Source organism: Chanos chanos, chromosome 5, assembly GCF_902362185.1.
Source record: "Chanos chanos chromosome 5, fChaCha1.1, whole genome shotgun sequence".
In the NCBI taxonomy this organism is placed as follows: domain Eukaryota; kingdom Metazoa; phylum Chordata; class Actinopteri; order Gonorynchiformes; family Chanidae; genus Chanos; species Chanos chanos.
Window position 1 is genome coordinate 29,937,539 of NC_044499.1, and position 21,490 is coordinate 29,959,028.

Sequence of the window (21,490 nt, forward strand, 5' to 3'; positions counted from 1 at the left end):
ATTAAGGAGAACTTGTCCGGTTTATGGCTTGAATTCATTTTTGTTGGTTGAAGGATTGGTTGTGAACACGGAAAAACCACCTCTTGGTGGCAAAGGCCCCAGAGCATTGCATTTTGCAAATGCTTTTTTTTTTCTTTTTTTAATACCTTTGATAAGAAACGCTAGAATCAAAGGCTCCAGGGGACACTCCAGCGCTGTAAGACATACCTCAGTGGGGTTAAGTTCTAAATTTAGCTGTTTTAGAAATGACAAAACATCTATCAGTCAGTACTTAGGACATTGAATGGGGGGAGTCACTCTTTGATTAAACAGTGACACAGTCATGAGAAAGAAGTCTGTCCCTTCATGAATCCTCAGTACAGGTCTTTTTTTGTGTGTGTGCGTGTTCTTATATCCATTCAGAGTACCGAGTTTTCATCTCTGATTGTGGGTCTGAAATTATCCACGGCTTGTCTGGGGACTCAGTATCAAACCATTTTGTGAAGTGCGTCTCATCATGTCCCGACGTGTATGAATGAGAGAGTAATTTTCATTGTCTCCTAATGATGATCTATAGAACAGTCTCTAATGGCACCATTTCCCACTGTGTACGCACTGCCATATTACATCAGCACATTACAATCTACTGTTTCCCCTCTTAAGCACTATTATTTATCCCTGGAGTGCAAGGGGAGCGAGAAGAAGAGAGAGAGGATATAAAGTGATACAGCTCCCCGTCACTCTTTCACGATCTGTAAACGTGCTGTTTCATCCTTCAGACAGACTGTACCATGGCGATAGCATCCTCCTCCAAGCCGTGATATGGATACCTCATACTTTATGAGTTCATAATGGCAGCCTTATTTTTCAGCAGGCAGCTTGGCGTTATTTACCCGCCAACTCGTATTTATGGAGATTAATGAAACATAACTCTGGCTGGGCTTGGCTAGAGAATGCCAGTGGCTGGAGGAATTGGGAAGGTTATCGAGCTCGTTAATCTTTCGCACGGCTTGCCGTTGCCTCGGTGCTGTGCATGCTCTGACTAGCTGTGATCGCGAAGGTTAACCGTTTCCTCAGAACACCCCCCCACACACACACAAACACACACACACACACAACCTTCATCCACCCCCACGCTCAGAAAACATCCGCCTCTTTAAATGATGGCTATGATAAGGCGGAATTTGTAAGCAGGACTTGAGACTGAAAGCTGGAGATTTGCTTGTAAATCCTCTTATTGTTCTGCTGGCCCTGTTCCTGCCACACCGCTAGTTTCAGATAAGCATCGTCTGCTATTGGGGTCGCGGCCGAGGTGCATGTGTACCGCTTTGAAATGTGTTTGTGTCGTCTGGACGCTAGTTTTGGAGTGGAGAAAAAAAAAGAGATAAGAAAAGGAAGAACACTTTGGCTACTGGTTTAGCTTTCAGTTAGTCTTCAGTCTTTTGAATCACTGATAGATGAGCTGGTTGCATTGGAAGAAATGTCAGCACAGTCCCAGTGCTCTTATTCCAGCAGATCCATCATAGAATATTAGTGTGTGTGGTTTTAATCTGGAGAACAGATTTACCCTTAAAAAAAAAAAACTTTATTGTACGAGTGGAGTGAACTTCATGGTGTTATTGCAACCAGTTTGGTACTGGAACAACGGCTTTGTCGGGGCCTGGCTGAAGTTAAGTTTTTTTTGTTTTTTTTTCCTGCGCTTATCTGCGCATGACCCACCAAATTCACACACAAAGGACTCTGTAAAGATGGTCTTTGTGTAAAGAGAGAGACTCATCTCTTCTGTGAAATGAAGACCTTTCTTTTCTGCTAGCTGAGAGGAATGGTGTAATAGACTAAATGTGTTTCATTCTGTCTGAACCACAGAAGTGACAGTGGAGGAGCACAAATGAAATTTGTTTTTTCCTTTTTTAACACTTTTAAGGAACCCAAACCTGTTCTGCTGAAGCCCTATCCCCTGTGTGCTCTTGACATCCCTCTAATGCATCATAAGGGGTTATCTGTTATGTAAGATGTTTTACAGCCAGGGTTCTCCCAAGTTCATTTTCAATCACACAGCAGTGCTACCAAAGAAATAGACAGAGAGAGCGAGAGCGAGAGCGAGAGAGAGAGAGAGAGAGAGAGAGAAGGATTTAACAACAAATAAAATCTTAATATGAGGGTAGGTGAATACAGCTATTCATTTGCTTATTGGACACGATTTTTCTTGGATCTAAGTTGGCCAGCTCCGATGCTTTGTGCTCATCACTGTGCAAAATTAAGACCGTGAAATCTCTGTGCCCCTCTGATAAACACTGTCAGCCTCACCTTTAGTTGACCCTGTGCTATGTCATAGCTGTGTGTTGGACAACTGCTGCCAACTATTGCTCCTGTTTGTGCTGTCATTTTATCCATTCTGGCATTTGCATGCTGACGAGATCAAAGCAGCCTGGAAACCGATGAAACACTCCGTAAGACTTGCTTATGACGCACCAAAGACTGAAAGAGAGACAGCAACTGTTCTCTCTCTCTTTTTCTCTCTTTTTTCCCCTCTCTTTCTCTCTCTCTATGAATGCATGACTCAGCCATTGGTCCGACTTACCAGGAACTCCCAAAGGCTTAACAACAACTCCCAAAGGTTGCACAGGGTAACACGGCTATGGTTAAACACGGTTAACCAAACCCACTGAATCACTGAGCGCACAACCGCAAATCATCTCACGTGGTTATGGTCTCACATGAAGCCAGTGTTGGTTAGATGATATTGATAGTGAAGTGAATTGGCCATCCAAAGATACCACTCTCACGGATCTACCTGCAGTTGTCTAAGTTACTGTCAGTGGGGAATTTTTTTTTTTTTTTTTTTTTTTTTTTTTTTAGGAGGGGCTGAGATAACACCTCCTTGTTTGTGTTTTAGCACACCCCAATGGCCCCTCTCACTAGCAAAGAAAACCAGTCAACTCTATGTGTATTAGAAGTGAGTGAAAAACACCTCACTTCTGGTGAGATGACCTCGGCGCCAGGAGATAGTGGCGCGTTCTCTCGTTCCCTCTCGGCGCGGGGATGCCGTTACGAGATTGGCCGGATATGCCGAGTGTTCGCAGAGACCACTCTTTGATACTTCCACGAAGACGGCACAGATAACGTCAGGACATTCTTTTCTCCGCTTAACAGCAGAACCTGCAGAGCATCACGTTCCCCCGACCTGATGGTTATCTCCCCCGATGTGTCCCAGCAAAGCCCCTGGCATCCGCAGGATACAGCCGAGGCCTTTTCCCTCAGACTGGAGAGTATCTGACACATTCCACTCCAGTGTTAAAACAATGTCTTTTTTGTTAATTTTATCCTAAGTGAATCAGTTGTAGTAGGTAAGTAGTTTGCATCTTTGGCCCAAGCGGATTCACAGAAGAGTAAAAACTCCATCTTTATCCAGTTTCTTGGCTGATTTTTTTTTTCTCTCTCCCCCTTGCTTTGCTACGTCTTCGTTGCCGTGGATAAACATGTTGTTTGTACCAGACATCATTGCCGGGCTAGTTTTAGCAAGTTAGTTTCCTTACCTGCCTGCCGGCAAAACCCAGCCCATGGGAGTTTGGGATGCGGCCCTCTCTCTTCACACCTTTTAGCAGGAAAGACAACAAAAACAGTAGCCTCAGCCTTTTTTTTACACCCGGTGCCGTGCTCCCCGGCCAGCTAACTGTGCGTGAAATTGAGCTGATGGCCAATATTGATCAGCAGTTCAGCTCCAGGAGACCAGAGAGAGGAGCTTTATGTGTCACCTGATTGAGCGAAAAATCCTCCCCTCTCTCTCTCTCTGTCTCCCCTCGGACCTCTGTGACTTTTACAGGAAAGAGTGATTTAATGGAACCTGCCAGACCTCATCAGCGTCACTCGCCCCTGTCTGAAGAGACTTCTGTGCTGGCCTTACTCACTCACTGTCTCTCCTCACGGCTATCAATAGCCCAATAGCCTGCCCGTCACCTCCCCTTCCCTCCCTGCGCTGTTGTTTTTCTAACTCCAAATGAATGATTTTGTCTTTTTTTTTTTTTTTTTACCCCTGACAGGGGCTGGCTCACTCAAGGGACAGAGCAGGGTAGCGGCACGGATCGTTCCGGACCACCTCTGGACGCAGCCACCAGCTGAGCTATTTTAGACCTCTATTAATAAACTGGACCCTGGGCCTTTTGTGGTCTTGATAAGCCTATAATTAATGTGCCCATCAGTAGGTCGAGAGAGAAGCATCTCCAGAGATTGCCCCTCTAGCTAGGGGAGGTTTTTCAGGTTGAGGAGTCTTCATTGCCCTGCTTTTAGGAGTGGACTGCTGCATTATTACTATTGATTTTTGTCAGCTTTTCACACACTTATAGTGTTTTAACCAGCTTGTAAAAATGAGATCTAGACCACTCCAGTTGAACATCCTACATCTGGCATCTGTTCCAATGAGAGAGAAGCACAGGATGACCAAAAAAAAAAAAAAACTACATCTCCCACAACAGTGGATGAAAGAGAGGTTTGACCTGCACTGAAGGTCCATTTGTGATTTCGCGCAAATGCTTTGCTCATCATTTAGATGCAGGCTGAACGTGCAAGTCCAGTTTTTCTGCTTCGTACCTTGTTTGTGTCGATGTTCACAGGGCACCTGCATTGCATGAGCCTTGCATCATTAATAGAGCAGAAATGATCGTGCCACTGGAGTCAGCAGGGAATGTGCATTGACCCTGAAGGGGAAATGAAAACAAAGCAAGGTTTTTTTTTTTGCTTTTTGTTTTTCGAACAGTGGGAGAGTCTGAACAGTTGGAGGATCAATACTCAGCAGAGAGCAGAGAATCAGTGATCCCTTTTCTGCTGGTGCCGTGGGGGCTTTTGTTGTTGAGAGCCAACTGTTTTTTTTTTTTTTTTTGGACTGCACATGCAGGGTGGAAGAGAGATGGAAAAAGCAGATGTGTCTCGCTGAAGAAGTGCATCCTGGGTCAGCTCCCTCAGTGCTGTCTCTCAGAGCCACACAATGGCATAATTAACCATTATCTGTGACCTCCAGACGCCAGGCCGCTGCCTGTGTGTGTGTGTCTTTGTGTCTGTGTGTGTGTGTGTGTATGCGCGTGCACATATGTAAGTGTGAGGACACTCATGGTATATCCGTGTGTGTGTGTAACTTTTGTGTGTATGCGCGTGTCTCTGTGTGTGTGTGTGTAGCTGTATTTGCATGTGTATGCGCATGTCTCTGCACGTGTATGAACTTGAGCATGTGTGTTAGCGTATGTCTAAATGTAAATTTGTGTGTGTGTGCGTGTGTACTCCATGCGTGAGTATACGTAAGTGGAAGTCAAACAGAAAATGACACATGCTTTCCTCTCCACTTAGCATCATGTACACAGCGTCGTCTTGCCTTGAGCAAACATTCTCCAACTGCAGCGTGATATTTCAGTTCTCCCTCCAAAATTCATTCACTGTTCTGAACACGCCCCTAGTGTTTTGTTCACCCGAGAAGAAAACACACACATACACACAATTCAGTAATTGAACTGTTCATGGAATGCTACTCCTTTTGAAACTGTCCACCTCCCATGTAAGTATGATGGGGAGATATGCAGCACCTTGTGAGTAGGACCTCTTTTTTTTTTTTTTTGGTCTCTCTCTCTCTCCCTCTCTCCCTGCCTGTGGTGCATTCACACCGTGTCTCATCTGTCTTTTAATTTCCTCACTCTAGCCTTGGGTATCGGAGCGCCCTCATGTACTTCTGCCAATTCCCCGTCGCTGCTGCTGTTTGTCTAATTGGGATGTGACAAAGCATGACTATCCTGCCCAAGTCGGGCTGACCTTGCCCTGACCTTGCCCTGACCTGCCTTACGCTACTCCAGTCCTAATGGAGGTATTATAACCAGTTCTGATTATCTGGACTGGCCCTGGGACTCAATGGAAATGATAGAATCTCCCCACTTCTGTGGGACCACCGAATTTAGAGGACAGACGTTCTTGTAAGAAAGATCATAATGAAATCTTGTATTCTGCACGCATGCTTCTGAGTGTCTGTGTGTCTGTGTGTGTGTGTGTGTGTGTGTGTGTGTGTGTGTGTTTTGGAGGTGGCAGAGATCGGATGTATGTCTGCAGGGGTTTGTGTGAATAGTGAGTTGTATATGTCTCTTTTTGTGTGTGTTCCTTAGTGTGTGTGTGTGTGTGTGTGTGTGTGTGTGTGCGCGCGTGTGTTGGAGGCAGAATAGATCAGGCATGTGTGTCTGCAGGGGTTTGTGTGAGTAGAGGGTTATGTGCATCCGTGTGTGTGTGTGTGTGTGTGTGTGTGTTGGCTGAGGAGAGTGACTTGTGAGTACACTAACAAACATGCATACAGTTCTCACACAGAAACACACACACACTCGTGTTCTCAGCAGCCTGCTGCTGCAGGCCCCTCACACTTATCAAGGTCATAGGCTTGGGTACACGTCAGGTCCAATCAGATTTTCCCTGGGCAGTGATGAGATCACAGTCCAAGGTTAGGGGCTTCAGGCGGTAAATAATGACAGTGTAGACCCTCCATTTGCAGGCCTCTCAGGTGGGAAGAACAGGGAGGGGGAGGGCACACAGGGACTGCGTAGCCCCTGATGACAGCTTAGTGAATCACTGCACTCCCCCTCTGTCTCTCTCTCTCTGCTTCTTTTGCTTTGAGTGTACATCTCTCCCTAACAGTCTGCTTTATCTTTCTGTCTCCCACTCTTTCTCTTTCTCTCTACCTAATAAGCATAGAGGAGGACTGTTGGTGATGTAGTGTCTAACTGTGGAGGATACTGTCATGTGTCATAGCTTTTTACTCGCCTCCGAAGTTCCAAACCTGTTTATTCCTTTCAGTAATCCAAGACATGCAGTGAAATCTCGTTTCATTTGCAGTTTTAATGAGCAGTTGTAACTCATAATCCTTCGGCCTGGTGGATGAAATGTCACGTGTCTATTCGTACATTGACGTTTACCCAGCTGTTCAAATAAAGTTTTAAGTTTTTCTTGCTCACTGAGTTTCCGTGGTCTTTTCTGAGAAGATATTTACAGGTAATTTGATTCATTAGGGACCTGGGAGAGTGAGAGGCATGTGTATGCCACAGAGTGAACCAGGTTAGCAGTGAGGCTAGGTCTGTGGAACTTAGACCTAACTTGGTAGCAGTTTACAGCATGGAAGAAAAGACAGGGAAGACAGAAGATATTTTACGAGAGCATTAGATTTAAGAGGGAGCCCTCCTGGACTGGTTCTGACTGTGTTAAAGTTGCTGTTAGCAGCTCACATCCAGTGATCAGAGCCAACAGTGACTGTTAATGAGAGAAATCGTGTTAAGTTTGTTCTCTGTTGGAGATTAACACGCAGAGCTAGAGTGAATGTGCGTGCGTGTGTATGTGTGTGTGTGTATGCGCACATTTGCTCCAGTGCCAACAGAAATACAACTAATCTGACAAATCAAAGTTTGGAAAACCTGCATGAGAAGATTCAAAACAACCTGCTCTGTCCGTCTTCAGGAGGACAGATGCTTTAACTGTGAATTTAAATCACATGTTCATTGTCTTTCATCCACTGAATTCCTTTGTTTGTCTGTTCTTTTTCAGTGGATGATCCAGAAACCCCATAAGGTGGCCACTTTCTTCGGCTGTATTGGCACAGACCACTTTGGCGAGATCCTCAAGCAGAAAGCAGAGGAAGCGCATGTGGACGCCCACTACTACGAACAGAGTGTGGAACCTACTGGAACCTGTGCCGCCTGCATCACCGGTGACAACAGGTCAGGAACCTCATCAACCCCGGTTGCTATAGTTACTGTTTGACCTAGACTATAGATCTAGGATTATTACCTCACCAGACTAAATGCCTTCTGTTATGAGCTGAAGATCCAAAATAAGTTCTCATCTGTTAATAAGAGATCAGCGGGGGAAAAAAGAGACACTTTTTTTCCTCCCCTGTTCTTAACCGTTGAGATTGGATAAGCCCCTTTTTTACATGTCACTTTAAACGTCGTGAGTCTAATAACCAGCGTTTACTTAGGATCAGTTCACGGTTTGATTTCCCCAAGCCAGGATTTTACACAGTTATCATCCTCAGTCAATTTTCCAAACGCTGCCTTATAGTGACTGGAAATATGGATGTGGTTCAGCTATTTTAAAACCATTCAGGGCCTTCTTTACACCCCCCCTCCCTTCTCCAACTCACCCCTGTTTTCAACAGATGTGCCTCTTAATTAGGTTCCCATGCAGAGACAGAGAGAGAGAGAGAGAGAGAGAGAAAAGGAGGTCACATTAAGGAAAAGTGATCTTTTCTCCTGAGGAGAGCCTTTTTATGGACTTGAGTGGTAGACAGAGGACTCAGAGGTGACCAGTGTTGCAGCTTTTACTCAAAGTTCTTTAAAGGAGATCTCATTGCTTAAACAAATTCAGCTTGATTGAGTTAATCTTAAAACATGTATGTTAACAAGCCCAAGGAACCCGCTTGGTTTCTGGTGAGAGTTTATAGCTGAGAAAAGCCGAAATGATGATGCAGCCAATTAGATTCTGCCCCAGCTTAGTCACCTGATCCCTTAGCCAGATCTCCCATCGCACTCTGTTCCCATATGGTCCTTGTACAAGTGTGGTACTGAATAGCAAATATCTGTCGGACAGGGGAGGAAGGCAGCAGTTGCATTAAAAGTCAAGTCCAATTTGGCAAATACATGCTTTAAAATCTACTGAATTTACCATATACAAACAGTTGTGTACTTTGTGATTTTTATGACATTATGTGTGTTGTATAATGTCTGAGTGTTCGTAGTTTTGAGAGCAGCTGCTTTCTTGATAAAGTCTGCCTTTAGTGAAAGAGACTGATCAGAGCGGGTCCTCCTGGTTAAATAAGGGTTACGTTTAAAAAAAAAAAAAAAAGAATACACACACACACAAAGTTTGAATTGACGAGCACGTAATCAGAATTTGTATACAATAAATTGGATTTGTGTTGCTCGTGCCCTGGTTTTTATGTATGTCTTTGGAAAAATGGAAACAAAGGTCTGTACCTGGCCGTCCGGCTGATAAAAAATTTAATTCCTGACCTACGAATTCTGTTTATACATTTGCTGATTCCAGCTGGTTATGGAAAAGTCCATATTTATGTTCTGTTCTGTGTGTGTGTGTGTGTCTGAGGTCATTCCATTCCACTCCACTCCATCCATCATAGCAAAGCTTTTACTAACAAGCTAATGTTACATTCTCACTAATATACTCAGTCATCTAATCAACCAATTAACTCTTGAATGCCAGAAGGGTTAAGAGTGATCATGCCAATGTGGGAGACAAACAAATTACCCAGAAGTTCTAATCTATCATGTGTGACTTGTTTAAAAAAAAAAAAGTAGTTCAGGGGAAATTACATTGAGACAAGGGAGAACTTTCACTGAAAACTCAAATTAAAAAACAAAACAGAACAAATATAATATAATTTAGTTTGAGTTACACCCAAAGGTTGAGGTTTTCATTGGTATTCCTCAAATGAATTAAGCTTTACCGTGCATTTAGAAACCTCTCTCTCTCTTTTAACCTCACGGTTCTGTCTGCTGCTTTTACAGCTCCAAAAATAAATAAATAAATCTAAATAAATATGTGTGTGCGAGTGTGTGCGAGTGTGTGCGTGTGTGTGTGTGTGTGTGTGTGAGACGGGGGGGGGGGGTGCGTTAAGGCTTGTCTGTTTTTCAGACTTTTTTTCTGAAGTATATTATTGACATCAGCCTGCTATGACGTTTTAGTCATCTCATTAGAATGTTCTTGCCATGTACATGAAACATGTGTACCAGCAGCTGCAAAGAGATAATAATGACAGAACTGTCGGGGAAAAAAAGAAAACGTTCAGCTAATTTTTATGAGTACATTTACTCCTGACAGCTTAGCTTTCACTTGAAAGCCATTCCATTTTGGCTACCTGCAGAGTTTTCTATGAAGAGCTTCATTAGGAAGCAGCTGATCACAGATGTTAAATAAAATTCTCATTTAGCAAGGCTGGCATGATAAAAACCAATATTTACACACTAAACAGTGCTCTGGATTGAAACAGTGGAACAGTCCTGGCAGATTTTGAATTTAAAACTGAAGGGGCCTAATTCACTGTTCCACCTCCAGCCTTAATTCCCTTTAATTAATAAACCTTCAGCATGCCAAAGGTCTGAACGCATAGTCAAAACTATCTATCTATCTATCTATCTATCTATCTATCTATCTATCTATCTATCTATCTGTCTGTCTGTCTATCTGTCTATCTATCTCTCTATCTGTCTATCTATCTCTCTATCTATCTCTCTATCTATCTATCTATCTATCTATCTATCTATCTATCTGTCTGTCTGTCTGTCTATCTGTCTATCTATCTCTCTATCTGTCTATCTATCTCTCTATCTGTCTATCTATCTCTCTATCTATCTATCTATCTATCTATCTATCTATCTATCTATCTATCTATCTATCTATCTATCTATCTATCTATCTATCTATCTATCTATCTGTCTATCTATATTGATGTGTGTATGACATGGATAACTAAATGAATCCACGTTTACTTATATTTTATAGTGTTAGATTTGCAGAAAAGTGGACAGGTTGATATAGACAGTGATTTGGACATTATTGTTGTTTTCGTGTGTGTGTGTGTGTGTGTGTGTGTTTTCCTGTCAGATCAGTGTAAGTCTTTGCTGTGTTTGTGTGTTCAGCAGGGCATCCTCAGAGGGTGTGGAGCATCAGAGGTCACTGCTGCGTTCTTAACGCCCTGGCCGTGTGTCACATAACAGTCACAGTCCATTTATAGATCAATAATCTCCCCCGCACATCCGTCTCCTCGACCTTTACACACACACACTCGCTCACGCCCGCCCTGCACACACATTTCCACCTTTTCCCCACTCATATTATGCCCTCTCCTTCCCCACCATCACACACTCATTACCACTCTTTCTTTGTCAGTCATCTCTGCCCACACACACACACACACACACACACGCACTTCCCTTTCAGTCTTTCCACAATGATACCACACACTTCGACTACCACATTTTTCACCATTTATCCTCTCTCTCTCCCTTTGTCTCCCTCTCTCTCTCTCTCTCACACACACACACACACACACACACACACACACACACACACACTCAGTGTCTCACACACCCTTCATCTGAGCTCCTGAGCATGTCAGTGAGTGGCCTCTGTGTTTAGCTGTCAGATGCGCGCTCTTTCTCTCTCTCCCTCTCTCCCTCTCTCTCTCTCTCTCTCCACTCTGTGGGCTCTGTTCGATGTCTGCTCTGACATGTGAAAAGGTCAGCAGCTATTCTTTAGGGGAAGAGAGAGTGTGTGCCGTAATGGCTCTCACAGGTGCTTAACTGTCAGCTGACAGAGGCCAGGGCAGGAGAAGCCAAACACAACAGGATTATGTGCCAGAGGAGAATTCGGTTTAACGCTCAGATACAAACCTGAAAACGCTCAGCTTTGGTTTACTCGCGTGCACGCACACCGCTGCATTTGCAGGTTCTGAAAGCCCATTTTCATGCAGTGTATTTGTGTTGCACCTGGGAGGCAAATCAACAGGTTCTGATTATTTCAGTAAATAAATGTGTGTTTTTGAGACACACAAAAAGTTATGTTATGAAAGTTATGTATTAAATCTAAGGGTTGTATTTAAGTAATTCACAGTTCTGTGTTTTGGCCATCAAAGCATCATTTTTCATTTCAGTTACAAACCTTTTTCGCTGCAGTAAAATGAGCTTTTTGTGATTTGATCAACTGTATGTTCATGTGGTGTGAGCACAATCCATCATCAGTGTAATGATATACATACACTCAGAGTGGTCCTGTGTTTTCAGTGTAAATCATGACTTCTGCTGTGATTGGGGTGGATGTTTGTTTTCCGTACCTAAAACAGTTGAAGTCTGGACCACTGTATTTCAGGTCTTAAATTACACCAGTCTTTCCCTGGCAGTAAGGACTATGTGAGATTGCTATAGTTTGAGACAAGAGGTAAACACGCAGAGCAGCTTCCAACGGCTCCTCAAGACCAAAGAAAATTCCCCTTGTAACATTTCAGCTCATCATTTCTTCAGAACTGCTTCTGGAATCTTCTTTAGCTCTCTTACATTGGCCGCTTCAGATCATAATTCTCTTTTGCTCATGCCAGATCGTAACTTACTGCGCACCTCTGGAATTCCGCTCAGACAGAATTCCCATCCGGGAATGCTCAGCATCCCAGGCTTTCCAGAGCAGCTGCCCGGACTTGCCGCTTGTCCCTTTTCCTTCTGTGGTGACTCGTAGCGCATTCCCACAGGACAATGTGGAAATGGACTGAACCATGTTTGAAGTCCCTTTTGGATAAGACAGCCATATTTCTGTCCTGACAAACTGATGAGGGGAACATAAAGTGACAGTTCAAGTCTTTTTCTATGCGTGGAAAGGCTGATTTTCATCATTTTGATTCGACAGAATGGGGGGAGGGGGTATGCTTTTAGATATACTTTTTTTTTTCTCGGAGGAAATGGACCCCAGATCCACTGTAGGATAGTCTTTTAGTAATAGATATGCAACTAACTTGAATGTAGTTTCCTTGTTTGTTTTTTTTAATGTGTTAAATATTTACAGTTTAAAGAGGTCATAGGAGGATGTGTTCTTTTTAAGACAGTTTGATAATGTTAACTTTAAAATCTTCATACAGACCTCAGGAACTTTGCAGGACCCAGAAGACAAATTGCACATTTTTATAGTAACCATAATGTTTTATGAAAATAATGTAAGTAAAAACCTACCTCGGTTTCATATTTTTTAATAGCTTTTCCACAAGAGGGGTTTTTATGTAGCTTTTTAAAATAAGAGGTTACTCATTTTTTGTGTGTAATGAAAAGCAAAAATAATTCACCACAGACTTTTAACAGAACATTATTCCAATACCCTCACTTCAACCCTGCTCTGCATCCCACGGCCATTAAAGAACAAAAGGAACAGCAGCTCACGTTTTCTCAGCTGTTTTTCTTTTTTAAGGGAGGATAGAAGATGGATGCTGAGAGAGGGAAAGATTAATGAGGTGTGTCTTTGCAGGTCCCTTGTTGCTAACCTGGCAGCAGCAAACTGCTACAAAAAGGAGAAGCACCTGGATCTGGACAGCAACTGGGGCTTGGTGGAGAAAGCCAGAGTCTATTATATAGCCGTGAGTTCACTTTTGATCATTCATCTTGTGTTCTCCCCAGGCCTGAGAGAAAAGCTCTGTCTTCACAAAGAGACAGTGACGGCTATGTGGCAAGTCTCTGTCCCCTGTTATTTTATTTTATGATGTTATGGTAGGATGTTTTCAAAACAAAAACACAGAAGGAAGAAAAAATCCAATCTTGAGTGATTTACTTTTTTTTTTTGCATGACATGAAAGTAGCTTTTTAAACACAGCCATAGTAATCTGAGAAAATGTTTATTTGGTTAGCTACTAGATCAAGCACATGGCATTTTTAACTGTTTAATATCATAAATCGTTCTCCAGTTTTTCCTCCCGGAGGAGAACTAAAGAGAGGTGTTCCCTGGTTTAGTACATGAAGGCATTTGTTTCCATGTTACAAAGCCTGGGTTGTTAATTAATCTCATGAATATCTACTATTTTTCCCTGGTTCCTTTTACTCTCTTGTTTCTGCCTCTGTGATGTAAGAACAAGACATTTCACAAGACAATGGCCAAGAGTCATTTTTGGCTGCTTTAGGTGTCTTGCATCTTTACTTAATCTTCAGCCCTTTGTTTGACCAGGACACAACAACAGATTCCAATTTGATGACGTTTCTCCCTAACTTAGCCGGCCGATGTTGCCTTTTTATCTTTAAAAGAAGGAAAGAAATAAAAAACAAATGAAAAGATAAGAGGCAGAGGGCTACATTTTGCTGTTTGATGTTGAATCCTATCCTCCTGTAAGCTATTATGGAGTACAGCTACTCTTTTCCACTCTGTCACACGACACCACGCTCCACAGCCCCATCTCCGTGGGTGTCTCTTTTGAGAGGGAAACAGGTGCGGGGAAGGTCTGGAAATTGATTATCTCATTGTCATGTTTTATGGGCTTTTATTTCAGAGGTAAGGGGGGAAGAATTTTGTTATCCCCTGCCAGCTGTCAGCCTGTGACCCCAGAGCTGCTGTGCTGTCCCTCTTTTAGGCCTGACTGCTCCCAGGTTCAGCCCCCAGACACGGCTGACCCCCCTCTTTCATCCTCCAAGTCCTAGACTGGGTCTCTCTCTCTCTCTCTCTCTCTCTCTCCCTCTCTCTCTCTCCCTCTCTCTCTCTCCCTCTCTCTCTCTCTCTCTCTCTCTCCCTCTCTCTCTCTCTCTCTCTCTCTCTCTCTATCTCTTTCACTCTTTCTGTGGTTTATTAGTTATTTGATGTATTGATTTTTGCATTACTTGTCCAAAAGAAACAAGTCCAGTGAGACCAGTGCAAATTGCTAAGGACAAGCCATGTGTCCATGCACTAGTTCCTGCTTATGTCACGGTTTATTAAGGAGTGTGTAAAAGTAAAACACAAAGGTCTCCCTCTGTCTCTCTTTCTGTCTCTCTCTCTCTCTCCTGCCTTCTCTCTCTCTCTCTCTCTTTCTCTCGCCCTCCCTCCCTCTCTCACTCCTGCCCACTCTCCCTCTCCCTCTCTCTCTCTCTCTCTCTCTCTCTCACACTCATGACAGACAAAAACTATGAGCTCACATACACACACATATGATTGCATTTAAACTGAGGAATATTTGCAGTGCCTTCACAGCCTATCAGATTAACATCATGACTTTCTGCTGTCTTTAGTTTATACTCTTTTTTTTTTTTTCTTTTTTTCTTTTTTCTTTTCTCCTCTCTTGATGCGGCCGACAGGGGAAATATGAGCACCGCTGAATAGGTTCTCTCGGGACTAAACATTCAAATACAAACCCAAGCAGCTGAATTCATTTTATACCTAATGGGTTGAATACAGGCTTGTATTGGTTTTGGAGAATGTTGTGAATTGGCTGAGGATGCTTCATAAAAACTCTCTGTTGGGGGAATTTGTCTGGGGAGTCGTGTTCTGTAATAGGGAGCAGTATTTCATTAGGTTGTGTAGTCTCGTATGCGACTGCTTTGTGTTAGCAAACAAAAAAAGAGCCAGTTTATCTGATGAGGTTTTTTTTTTCAGAAGAGTGATACTGAAGAGAGAGAGAGAGAGAGAAAGGGAGGAAAGAGAGAGAGAAAGAGAGAGGGAGGGGGGTATACCATATGACTCTTCCACAGCTGATCTTCCATACTATAGTCACTTCATTGTGATGGAAAGGATATACCTGAGCATAAGCCAGCATTAGCAGTTACCAAACCAGACACACATTCTTGCGCGTGGTTTAGTTTGCGTCAGGGACATTTACACATGGTACTTCACAGCGTGTTAATTTGCTCCAATTTCTCACCCCTCCGTTAACCTTTTTGGGCAGAGCTCGCACTGTAATTGACCTCATCAACAGTCAGGACTACACATGCTGCTGTGAGGAACTGAGAGAGAAATGAACGATTTGCCTGTTAATGAACCGACGCTTTGCAGTTGCAAAGGAGATTCTTTCCCTCTCAAAATCTCAGATGCGGTCTGTCAAAATTGTTGCACTGGCATATTAAAAAAAAGAAAAAAAAAAAGGAAAAAAAGGATGTTGATGCTTCTCAACAGTGAAGGTTGTGTGCCACTGTGCAATGTGATTGGCTGAAAACTAAATTTACGGCCAGTCGTCTAAGCCAATGGCGTTGGCCTGGCGGCGGTGGAGCGGTGGAACAGCAGGACCGTTTTTCACCGACACCAGTTTGAACTCCTGCCAAATGTTTGGTGCCAGGCTTGTTGCTAGGAAATCTGGGTCCTTAAGCAAACCATCACTCAGAGAGTAATAACAAGACAACAGAGAGAAAGAGAAAGAGATGGGGAAAGCGAGAGAGAAGACAAAAAAAAGAGTCGTGATGTAGCAGCTCCACTCCTGTAAGCAGATGAGAGGGGGAGAAGGGGAGTGACTGATGGCTGTATGTGGCTGTATCTACGCTAATGGCCACACTGATGTATGTAAATGGCTTGGAGGAGACTCAGCTGCTCTGCCTCTAATCGGACAAGGATCTTATTGGATGCAAAGAGAAAATATTTCTAGCCTTTTCCCTCCCTCCCCTTCCCTTGTAATGTGACTGTATGCAGTCACACTCCATCCAACACAGACATACATGGGCTCAAAGTGATGCTCCCATACTCATCGCTCTTGTACACAGCAGAGAGAGAGAAAGAGGAAACTGCTCACATGCATACAGTGATCACTGATATGTAGTGAATTGTGTTTATTTCCTAATATGCTGTGTTTCCTCACCTGATCAGTCCACACACCAGTCTGCTTCAGCAAATTCATTTTCCAGTGAATGCAGTCTGGATATCAGTTTGAAACTTTGAGTTTTAAATGAAAGGTGTAAAACAAGAGATTCAGTTTTCTTTTGTAACAAAACAATCCATAAAAATCTAATACAGAGATAAGATTTTTTTTGTCCTCTGAGTGCAACATTGGTGACCTGCTCTTGACCTCCCTGTTATGGTAAGTGTACATTGCAGTGTACACCCTGTTATGGTAAGCGTATGTTACAGTGTACACCCTGGTATGGTAAGCGTATGTTACAGTGTACACCCTGTTATGGTAAGTGTATGTTTCAGTGTACACCCTGTTATGGTAAGTGTACATTGCAGTGTACACCCTGTTATGGTAAGTGTATGTTACAGTGTACACCCTGTTATGGTAAGCGTATGTTACAGTGTACACCCTGTTATGGTAAGCGTATGTTACAGTGTACACCCTGTTATGGTAAGCGTATGTTACAGTGTACACCCTGTTATGGTAAGTGTACGTAACAGTGTACATAAGAGACTCAGAGGTACTTTCGCTCCCCCTGAGAGGTCATGTGACCTATTAAGGTCACTCCTGCTTTTCCCTCTGAACTCACCTCATCTTCTGTGTTCAGGTCTGGCCCTCTCAGTGGGCGTGGGGGTGTGGGTCCCTCTCATCCCAGCGCTGTCAACACACTGATGGAAGACACATGCTGACACACCCACATCCTCAGAACAATACATCAGTTCCCCATAAACTTTTACACGCTTGTCATCACATTTCAGTCTGGGGTCATTATCAGCATAACCCTTCCTGATTCCATCTCCTTCCGTGTCGTCTGTGTCTACCGCTGATGTTTTAGTGTCTGTATGTAGGGAAAGCTCTGTTGATTTATCTCTGTTTAGTTTGACCAGCGTGTGTGTGTGTCTGGTTTTTTTTTGTTTTGTTTTGTTTTCCTGAAGGGTGGTGTTGTCCTTCCCCGGGGGTGTGGAGAAGGAGCTGGGGCACTCCTGGTAACAGCTGTAGCTTTTTGTGTTATTGCAGTAAGAGAGAGAAGAGAAGGGCAGGAGGAAATTGGCACAGCTTTGACTGGCACCAGCAGTAGTGCCAGGCCTGTCTGTCCACCCCTGCAACTGAATGCCAACACGAGAGGGGAAGAGGGGGCCACCACATCACCCCCCCACCCCCCACAAAAATCTAATCCTGTTCTTCTTTGCTGTGTTTTTGGCCAGTGCCACAGAGAGGTCAGAGAGAGTTAGGCTGTCAGGAAGAGACTGTCCCAACACTAGTCTTCATCTGACCAGCACAGACCAATCCACTGCCCTTCCCCTCTCCGTCCTAAACAGGGAGGGAGGGAGGAAGAGAGAGAGAGAGAGAGAGAGAGAGAGAGGAAATCTGGCAGACTCCCTCTTTGTCTGCAGGCGATCACTTACAGTGTTGGTTGCCGATGAAATCTAATCCTCCTACATCAACATGCCAAGTTTGACTGCTGGCAAGCCTTATTAAATAGATTTGTAAATGCATTTCATCTTGATTAGAAGCCGTCCTCCAGGGATTAAGATCCCTCTGTGCTCTTTCCTGGGCTTGATGTATGATGTGAAAACCAAGCCAGTGTTATTTCCAACAAACTTAGAGGGATTTGTTACATGGACAAAAGATGCACTCTGCCAATTCTCCTCAATCACAGGCCTGCCTTTGTACAACACAAATCTCTCTCTCTCTCTCTCTCTCTCTCTCTGTCTGTCTGTCTGTCTTGTTCTTTCCCTTTCCCTGTCTCTCTCTGTCTCTCCCCCTCGCTCTCTCTCCCTGTCTGTCTGTTCTCTCTCTGAAGTCTGGTTTAAACAGTCAAATGAAGGCTCATCCCTGTCTAACCCTGATGCTGAGGAGCGTTTCTGAGTCAGGAAATCATTTTAGGATCCTGTTTAATCAGTGTACCATCTATAATTGCCTGCGCCACCTGATTAAATGAATCTGTAATTGTTCAATTACATGCTTACTGGGTCTTGTTTATTTGTCCGTCTTCCAACTGCAATCTCCACCGTTCCACCACTCCCCTGCTTCGCCTCGACGCTCTCTGGCCAGGTGATAACGCTGAGGAATTTGGAGCCACAATCTTGAGTTCAGGATATTAAAGGAGCATTTATGGTACAACAGCTTGGCCGGTAGTGGATTCGTGTGTGTGTGTGTGTGTGTGTGTTGTTAAAGAGCACCTGTTTAACACTCTCTTAATGAGCTGTATGTCGAACAGACTGAAGGGTATGCTGTGAATGTGATGTTGTCAGACAAGTACAGGCTGCTCTTAGCATTTCTCTGCCTTTCATATGAACACAAATCCTCAAATACATGACTTTATTTCAGTCATGTCCAGCCCTGGAGGTGGATAACCACCATTTCAGGTTGGGTTTTTTTTTTTTTTTTTGAATGACTGTGTTGATAAATGAAGGGCCGTGTGGAGGACATGTATTGAACACAAGTCTGCTTTAAACGCTCCGCTCTGCTGGTGAATTAAACTCTCATTAAAGAGGGCTGTAATCACGCTTATCTGCTAACGATGTCCAATTTTCAGTATAAATCAAAGGATGAAAGTGTTTTGCTGTCTTTATACTCAGACCAAGGCCTCGTTTACATGTGGAGGTGTTCTTTTTTTTTCCCCCTCCTCTTTGCTGCTGTTGGTCACTCTCATACAGAGAGATTTGCATAATGGAGTCCTCGGTTGCTATATTATCGTGCATATAAAGACATTCCTAGACAAAGCTGTATTGCAGTACAAAAGCTTTTTTTCTTTTTCTTTTTTTTTTCCTTTCTGATCCAGGCATGTTGTTCTGGGCTGTGAGGTCAGTGGCTTCTTTATTTTAGCAACATTACCACTAGAAATAATCGCTTTAATTCATTGTATCTTGAGTAATTGGCCTGAGGCAAAAATTTGGCTTTGGCAGTTTTCCAGCCTAGAGTTCATAGTAGCATTAAAAAAGTGTGTGTGTGTGTGTGTTGTAACGTTTTCCCTCTCTCTCTTTCTCTCCTTCTCTTACACCCACTTTACCTTGTGGAAAGCAGCTTTTTTCCCACTTAACTAAGAAAGCTTGCTTTTGTTTTTGTTTTTTTTGCCTCAATTAACTTGCAAGACTCTGCAGTGTGAGAAGAAAAAAGGAGGACAGTTTTCAAAACAGTTTTCGGGGTTTTTTTTGTTTGTTTGTTTGTTTTTTGGAGGAGTAGGGGATTCAGGTCAGTAACGACTACTTCCTCCTCCTCCTGAAAGTCTGTTATTTCCCTTTCGTATTTCACCCGTATTGTGTGTGGAATTTTTCATTAACCTGGAGACATTTTTTCTTGATCCTTGTCATTGTGACTGTTTTTTTTTTTTTCTTTTTTAATTTATTTAACTGCCACGGTGTGTGAAAACATCCACGGGTCAAAGCTCTTTATTTCTGTCTATCTCTCCTCAGATGAACACTAATTATGTTTTTTAAGGCAAACACTTTAATATTCCCTGTAGAGGCTATGAAAACATATGATATGGTACATTACCTGAGCTTTCTACATTATGAAATAGCACTAGTTAACTCTGTGGTGGTCAGGTTTTTTTTTTTTTTAACAGTCTTATTTTCATGGGAGACTCATGTTGGATGTGAATTTAGTGCGTGAAGCTGGTCCTCTCTGTTTCATGAGAACTTGTGTCTTAAACACAGTTTTAACAAAATAACAAACTGAAGTTCACCAGGGACCTGGCAACACTATGCTGAAACTTTTGGACCTCTGAGTGGTGTTAAATTCTCTCTGAGTAGTGTCAAGTTTTCTCTTAATAGTGTCAAATTTTCAGCACCACATTAAATTTCTTAACCCAGTTTCTCTTGGACACTCTCTCTCTCTCTTTCTGACTCTCTCTCTGTCTCTCTCTCTCTCTCTCTCATTCTCTACCTCTGATCCTCTCTCTTTCTCTTGCTAACTAGTTGGCTGTGATGTGTGTTTCATGTATCGCGTTGTGTGGATGTACATTACTGTGTGTGGAATGAGCCACAGGGCCTGTGTTATCTGACTTGGGTTTTGATGCCAGAGTCCAGGCCAACAGCCATGGCAGCAGCTGCACAGACATTCTGCTAAACCCCTCTAGCACTGTGGCAACGCTCTCCGTCACAACCCCACAGACCTCACTGATTACCGTGGCCAGTTTTAAAGGCCAACTCCCAATGTCACGAGCCTGCTTAACGCTGTCACCAGCCAAAGGGACAGCTCTGTGCAATTACCCATACTGCCACAGTCTTCCAACACGAGGACAAAGCCAAAGAGCACAGCATTCCAAATGAGTGTACTCTGTAAATAAAAACAGACGTTTTTCTTTCTTTCTTTCTTTCTTTTTTTTAAATATTACATTTGCATGCTTTGAGTTTCAAACATCGTGGCGCAATCACATTTGAATGTGTTTTGTGCTCAGAACATAACAAGAGGCAACCAATCAAAACAATAACCTCAGCTCCCCTTGACAAAGCCCACGGCTGACAGTTGTCAAAAGATGTAAGCTGACTCATCCACGCAAGAAGGGCAATCTTCCCTCTGAGCTATGTGGTGGGGGGTGGGGGGGTGGGGGCAGGCATCCTATGTGAGAAAACAAAGAGGCTGTGTCATTTACTCTTTTTTCTTAATTCCTGATAATGCAGGTAGTATCAAATGTCATGTTCAACTATCATAAAATTTGATATTTATATTTTACATCTAACAACTGTCGTAGTTTTTCCACTGAAGGACTGTCGACTTGTTAGATTTGCTTTTACGTCATTTCTCTTTATCAAGTGCTCACTCACTCTGATATGTCAATATTTTCATAGGATTTTTACTTTTTTTTGTACGTGTGTGTTTTTGTCCGGCACTGGCTGTTTTCGTTCCGAGAAACGTTCGGCCAAATGGAGGATTCTGAAACTTTGAAATTGGCAGGTTTATCTCGAGCAACAGACTTCCAGTTTGTTGAATTCTCTGGCCGGCGTCCACACTGCTCCAGATCTTCCTTTTGAATATTCCAGTCACACTCAGAGACAAGGATGAAGCTGTATTAGGGTTTGCTGGTCGCTGAAAAGAGAAAAGACATTGTCATTCCTTCTACTTATCTGATAACATTGCTGAGAGGGATTTACCACGTAACTAAACACTTCAAAGACTCTGGCTGAGGAGGAAACCCTTCTCTTTAAGACCAGGGAAAAAGAAAAATCT

General features: G+C 43.2%; 1 protein-coding gene across 2 annotated transcripts in view; it reads left to right on the plus strand.

Annotated features, from left to right (window-relative positions):
* The window catches only part of adkb (adenosine kinase b), a 110,840-nt gene that overhangs the window by 42,090 nt on the left and 47,260 nt on the right, over positions 1–21,490 (plus strand). For both annotated transcript variants that reach the window (XM_030774183.1, XM_030774184.1), the window contains exons 5-6: positions 7,537–7,709; positions 13,012–13,120. In XM_030774183.1, the coding sequence (XP_030630043.1) occupies positions 7,537–7,709; positions 13,012–13,120 (282 nt within the window). The remainder of the gene's footprint in view (positions 1–7,536; positions 7,710–13,011; positions 13,121–21,490) is intronic.